This window comes from Physcomitrium patens, chromosome 4 (genome assembly GCF_059467195.1).
Source record: "Physcomitrium patens ecotype Gransden chromosome 4, ASM5946719v1, whole genome shotgun sequence".
NCBI lineage: Eukaryota > Viridiplantae > Streptophyta > Bryopsida > Funariales > Funariaceae > Physcomitrium > Physcomitrium patens.
Genome location: NC_143413.1, coordinates 10,841,224 through 10,847,821, shown reverse-complemented (window position 1 = coordinate 10,847,821; position 6,598 = coordinate 10,841,224). Strand labels below are relative to the sequence as shown.

At 35.7% G+C, this 6,598-nt stretch overlaps 1 protein-coding gene across 1 annotated transcript; it reads left to right on the top strand.

Moving 5' to 3' along the window:
- The first annotated feature begins 1,794 nt into the window (after positions 1-1,794).
- LOC112281942 (small ribosomal subunit protein uS4z) lies at positions 1,795-3,212 on the top strand. The gene is made up of 3 exons (XM_024519009.3): positions 1,795-1,865; positions 2,181-2,562; positions 2,870-3,212. The coding sequence occupies exons 1-3, from the start codon at positions 1,838-1,840 to the stop codon at positions 3,054-3,056; spliced, it is 597 nt and encodes a 198-aa protein (XP_024374777.1). The 5' UTR covers positions 1,795-1,837; the 3' UTR covers positions 3,057-3,212.
- The last annotated feature ends 3,386 nt before the right edge of the window (positions 3,213-6,598 follow it).

Genomic DNA, 6,598 nt, shown 5'->3' with positions numbered 1-6,598 from the left:
TACGTGGATTCCTATTCTAGTTGGTGATATACTCCCCAGTCCACGTAGGATTTGTTTAGAAGGTTAGTTAACTTTGCGCAATGGCACTCAAGTTTTCGAATGATTTTACATGAATTTGAATGCCTTTGTTCTTTTTTCTTTTCCTTTCTTTTCTTTTCTAAGTAGTATTGTAGATCAATGTATTGGTTTCTATTCCATATACCATAAAACATAGGTTGTGGAATATGGTTTTAAATCTCCCAAAACATAAAATAAAAATAAAACTGTAATGAAAATACAAATGTTGTGGAAAAAGAAACTTTTATAAAGCTTTGAAATTCAATTCAATGGTGGTCAAAAGAATGGATTAATCTCAACTCTCCATTTAATGTTTCCAAAGAGAGGTTACATACCTTTTTGGAAAAAATATCAGACAGCAAAATAAACATTGAGAAATTCATCGATTTAGTTTTTTTAAAAAATGTTTATTGAGAATCAAGAAATACACTCTATAGATAACTGTCTTAGAGCATAAAGAAGGTGATTAACCAACTCTTTCAAAATAAACAGGCTTTTAAGCCACACCTAGAATAAAATTTCAACAAAAGATTCAACAAAATTAGTGTTTATGCTTTGTTTCTTGTTAAAGTTTATTACTCAATGCAATTTTCTTCCTGTATGTAAGTTGTAAATGATTCCTTAAGCCAAGTGTTTATATGATTACTAGGAAATTTTTCAATTTTCATTTATTTATTTATTTATTTTATTATTATTTTTTACCTTTCTGAACTTACTAAACAGATGCATGGGGCCTACATGATTTACAAAATGATTCTATGTTGCTATGAAATTTTGCAATAAGACTATGCAAATTGGATATTTATTTATTTATGCTTGTACAATATTGTTTAATAAACAAAAGTAAATCTTGATTCTTAGGAAGTTTTGACTGAAGGTTATGCTCAACAGTTAGTAAAAACCTACTCCATATGATAACCATTTGTACCATGAGTTTATTAATCAAACCACAACAAAAACTTGATAAACTTAAATAAACTTAATAAGCCTAATAAACCTAAATAGCGACTGTAGATCATTATAATAGATAGAAGCTACCAACTTACAACATAGTATCAAACCTTCACGTACAAGATTTCATGATATTTGGTGTAAAATTGCGCTTGAAAAAAAAAAAAACAAAAAAAACAAAAAAAACATGTCTAAGTCACATGATTTTTTCCCTATATCAATAAAAACTTTTTGTAACAAATAATATAAAATCATTTACTTTGGTGGTTAAAGAAAATGAGCTGCGTCCTAAAGACCCATAGATGTTTTTATATATATAAGAAATTTAAAGCCTCATTATAAACTACTTGTCACGTTTAAAATTTACACAAATTTTAATGATTTTTATAATTATTTCATTATTTATCAAAGTACATCTCTTCCATTTTATGTTTGAGTAACAATTCATGATTACCCTTGTTTGTTGAAATCTCCTTAACAATCGATTCTCCATCTGAAATCAACCTTCGAATGCTGAGAAATTAACACTTGACCTAATCAACGAGATAATTGAACGAATGAAGTTGTTCAATTTCATCCCTATTCGATTTCCACCGACTCATCTAGTCAACGAGTTTTCATCTAGCTCAAACAGCCACGGACGAGTTCCCTGGACCGTAGATCTTATGGTTTTGATCCAATGGATCACGTTATTTGTGAATTCCGAGCTTAGGGCTGGGGTTTTAGGGTTTGGTCTGAGAGGTTGAAGGTCTTGAGAGACCAGACAAGAGATCCTCTTTTCCAGTTTTTGTTCTCTTGCGGTGGAAGCTCCGCAAGCTTCAACACCAAGATGGTGCACGTTGCTTCCTTCCGCAATTGTAAGTAATCATTCTGAGTGGAATCGTGTGTTTGTCTTGATTGATTGCGGGATGTGGTCTGCATTCCTCGCTGCGTAGTGAATTCCTCAGCTTGTAGGAAACGCATGAATTTAGGGTTTTCTGCAGGAATTATTGCTGTGATTTAGAGCTTACGTGGTTTTTCTGTGTAGTGTTCTTACCTCTGCCGCTCGGCCCTTTTCTTACCCGCTCCCACATTGTGTTTGGTTAGAATGTTAACATTTTAGGGTTTACGGATCGTTTGTGGTCTGGTAGGTTTTTAGGCTTGTTTGTTTATCTTATTCCTTCCTTGTGTAGATGGGAAGACATTTAAGAAGCCCCGTAGGCCCTTCGAGAAGGAACGTCTCGATGCTGAGCTGAAGTTGGTGGGAGAGTATGGTCTCCGCAACAAGCGCGAGCTCTGGAGGGTGCAGTATGCCCTTAGCCGTATCCGCAACAATGCCCGTATGTTGCTTACCTTGGATGAGAAGAACACTCGTCGTATCTTCGAGGGAGAGGCCCTTCTGAGACGCATGAATCGGTATGGTCTTCTCGATGAAAATCAGAGCAAGCTCGATTATGTGCTGGCTCTTACCGTGGAGAACTTTCTGGAGCGACGCCTCCAGACTCTTGTGTTCAAGTCTGGCATGGCCAAGTCCATCCACCACGCCCGTGTTCTCATCAAGCAACGCCACATCAGGTCAGTGTTTCTCTGGAATTATCATGTATAATAACATTCACTACGCACATAGCTAGTATATACACTCAATTTAACGAATTTTTTATGTCAGTAATTAGTGGTCCACTCAGATATCTTCAATTACAAAGTAGCTTTGGAAACAACCCATCGAATGGGTAACATTGTGCAGTTAGCCAGTTCTGAGATTTTATTCAGAAACACATGATCAAGGTCACTTCTGCTACGTGGCTAATACCCGCAGTATATCTCACGGATTCTTGTACTTGATCTCTTCCTGACATGTGACTGTTTTGTAATGTCTTGACAGGGTCGGCAAACAAATCGTCGATGTCCCCTCTTTTATGGTTCGCGTTGACAGTCAGAAGCACGTTGACTTTGCTCTGTCAAGCCCACTTGGTGGCGGAAGACCTGGCAGAGTGAAGCGCAAGAACATGAAGGCTGCATCCAAGAAGGCATCCGGTGGTGACGATGATGAGGAAGAGGATGACGAGTAGATCTTGAATTTACCAGTAGCGGAGGGGGTTCACCAGGCTATTTCTGTGATTGATGAATAACCTAAGAAAAGCAGTTGATTCCCTTTCCTGTGGATAACAATGCATCCACTCTTTGTGTCGATTTTCCTCTTCTTTTACGATGTGCATTTTCGTGTAGGTAAGCTTACATTTGCATTGACCGTGTTTGTTTGTAATCCGTAAGATCTGGAACATAATTCCGATACCATTTTATTTTGAAGTCCTGAAGCATGCTTGACTGGTCAATTTTAATTACTCTAACCTTTTGGTGCTGTATTCGATATTTCTTCTCCGTTGTCTTCTGATAAGAAAGGCTTCCAACTTCAAATTGAATAGGAACCTTTTTCCTGAGTTTATCGCCGAAAACGTAATTGATTGAATGATATTGAAAAATGTGTTGCAAGAGTAGGTCAAATTTCTACTTCCGAATTATGAGTAGACTCCCATGCACCACTAATGATATCGTCTATTGGGTTGAGATTGCATTCGACCTGTCGCTGACGGATAAAGGCAGAGGAAAGTATGCTTCAATGCAGTGTCGACTTTTCTGCAAATTGTTGTATAAATGTTCATTACCGATGTATTCACACATGCATTTGTATATGTATGTGTATATATAATGCAACAAAAAGAATTATGTCTGGTTCCTTGATTTCATAATTTTAGGACGTTGGACAATACTTAGTTTTCGTTAAATTTAGTTTACAAATAGTTCAAAAAACAGGAAATTCCCTGTTCATTTTAAAAATGTAACTAATTATTTTAGTTTACGTCATGTTTGATTGGAGGCACAAATTGTTACATCGGAATCTCTATTCAAATGTTGCATAAATTCTGATATCTACATATTATTTTAATTTTTGTTGGGAGCGTCAAAACTAAAAATCACTATTTTAGCAAATAAACCAAGCGGGTATATATATATATATATATATATATATACACTTCTGTGTGAGAGATTCAAGGATACGTTGCAAGATACAGTAGCTTACAATGTGATTATCTCAAACATAAACAAATTTCTTTTACAAAGTGTGCATGACTATTCACCTCACATGGGCATGAATCGACCAGGTTGGACTGTGCAAGGGGAAGACTGGGATTACTGATATATTGATTATATTTTATAATCGTGTAAGATATTATAATCGCCTCGGCCTCTCAATTCCTTCACATCACACTAATCAAACGTGCTGAGGTTTCATCCACCGCGGTTTTTTTTTTTTTTTTTTACCCTTGGTACTCTGGTTCCTCTCGTTTTTCTGTTTTTTCGCTTCCTCTCTCACCCTTTTACCACTTGCAGTAGGTCGCCGGAGTCAGGCCATTCGTTTTATTTGTTTTTGTTTCTAGCTTGACTTCTGATGCCAATTTGGCTGGATCATGTTGGTCCGGTGTTTGTGGTGCTGGATCCAGGTAGAACACACCGCTGTTCGGTAGTTCGTTCATCGTTGGAGGGCCTCGGATATCCTTCCATCAGACTCTTGGATTGGTGAAGTTTGTGTAGGTGCCTCTCAGTGTTGGCTTTCCGAAGAACCAAGGATTATTAAAATTGAAGGCAGGAGGGAATTGTGGCAACAATTCGAGTGAAGAGTGGTCAGCAGCGTTGACAGGTTGGATCTCCCAACTTCGGAGAAGCAACTCTCGATTCTCAACCACTGGATTGCTATTGGTGTTGCTGAAACCCTAAACCCTAAACTGGGTGAGCTTGGTCCGAGGCAAGAGCACTTTTATTTTCCTTTCTGTTGTTGCATAAATCTCTTAACTAACTTGTTTACAGGACGTAATCTAGGTTTTTTTTTCAGAACTGGTTCAATAAAGGACAAAACAGGTTTATCTTAACCAATATCAATTGGTTGTATTCACACTCAATCCAAGCTCTCGTCTTCACGTACTTTTATCTTAATTCAGTTTTAATTTTTTTCTTGATTTTGATTGCTGGTTGTAGATACAGAAATTTGAATTAAAAAACAAGTTGAATAATAATAAAATAAAATAATAAATATAAAACATAAAACAATAATAAAAGAAGATATAAAATAGTAAAATAATAAAGTAGAAAAAAGTAAAAATATGAATTTATATGTTAACTCAAATATATAAATTTGTACTTACATTAAGTGATTCAAAGTTGGAATTTAATATGTTTAGGAAGTGGTTATCTAAGGTGGTTTTGCATCTGAAACTTGTATATTTGTTATTAAAGTAAAAGTAGAAAATGTTACCTTGTATAGGATATTATCTTAGGTAAGTTACTAGTGGTCAAAGGTTTGGCTCTTAGTATATGGTAAAAGCATCCAATGGATATAGGACGAAGTCATGGACCAAGAGTCAAAGCCAAAAGGATAAAGTATTAACAAGGAAATATCCAAAGACTAAGTATGAATCATTAGTGTGTGTCGTAAGATACTCGCAAAGTTTGTGAGATGCCAAAGGATCCTAAGAGCATGTGTGTAAGACATAAGAGTAATTAATATTGGACATAGGATACTCTTGGGACTTGTGAGATGCCAAAAGGATCCTAGGGCCATATGTATAAAAGTCAAAGAGTGGACGTTGTCTTTTAGGGTAGCAACTACCACCTATAAGTAATGGGTGTTGGAAGTGAGAGATATCTTACTCCATACTCTCTTTGTGAGCAACCTTACTGATGCTAAGTGTTGTGTCTTCTAAGTACTTGTTTAGTTAATAGGTTATGGGCCCACTCACCTTTATTTGTGAGTTTTGAAGTACTTTGAAGTCTTTCTTGTTGTAAGGAGTAGATCTTATGGTTATTGCTGAAGTTTGAGTTTGTTATCTTCTAATCCTTCTTATGCATCTAGTTGTTGATGTAATTTTACTCTTATTTATTATTAAGTGCACTTATAGTCTTTGTTGTTGTTAGACTCCATATAATGATGTTTTAGAACTTTAGTGTTATATTTCTTTGTTGAGATTTCTCATTGGTATTCTAACTTTGTGCTTTCATGTACTTAACTTCTTAAGAGATTGTTCTATTTTCACAAGAATTTTTTTTATGAGGTCAGAAGTATTTTGTGAAAAAAGAGGGATGATTGAAGAGTGGCAAAGCTTATATAAGAGGTTCAGATAGAATATGAGACTTGTGAGAAGTCTTATATGTGAAGTTGAGAGTGATACAAGAGTGAAATCACTTATTTACTTACAAAGAAGACATTCTAGGTTTCTAAGGCAGCAACACCTTCTTATTGATTTTGAGAGTTCTATATCTTCTTTTTTTGATTTTCTTTCATACATCACTTCCTTAGACATGGCTTTAAGTGAAGGTGAGAGCTTGAGAGTGATTGAGAAGTTTAGGGGTGACAACTTTTACCATTGGAAGAAGAAAATAGAGCTTTTATTGGCTTCATTGGACCTTTGGAACATTGTTGATGAAAGTGAAGACCCTCCAAGTGTCAATGTTGATATCAAAGTGAAGAAGGAGTACAAACATCGTGAAAGAAAGGCTTTTGGGATGATTGCAACAAACCTTGATGATGCGAATTTTTCACATGTTATAGCTTGCAATA

Excerpts from the sequence above, each read along its gene's own strand:
- LOC112281942 (XM_024519009.3), top strand. The coding sequence starts at position 1,838 with ATGGTGCACGTTGCTTCCTTCCGCAATT. Across the intron at positions 1,866-2,180 it reads CGTTGCTTCCTTCCGCAATT|ATGGGAAGACATTTAAGAAG; the intron begins GTAAGTAATCAT and ends TTCCTTGTGTAG. Across the intron at positions 2,563-2,869 it reads ATCAAGCAACGCCACATCAG|GGTCGGCAAACAAATCGTCG; the intron begins GTCAGTGTTTCT and ends ATGTCTTGACAG.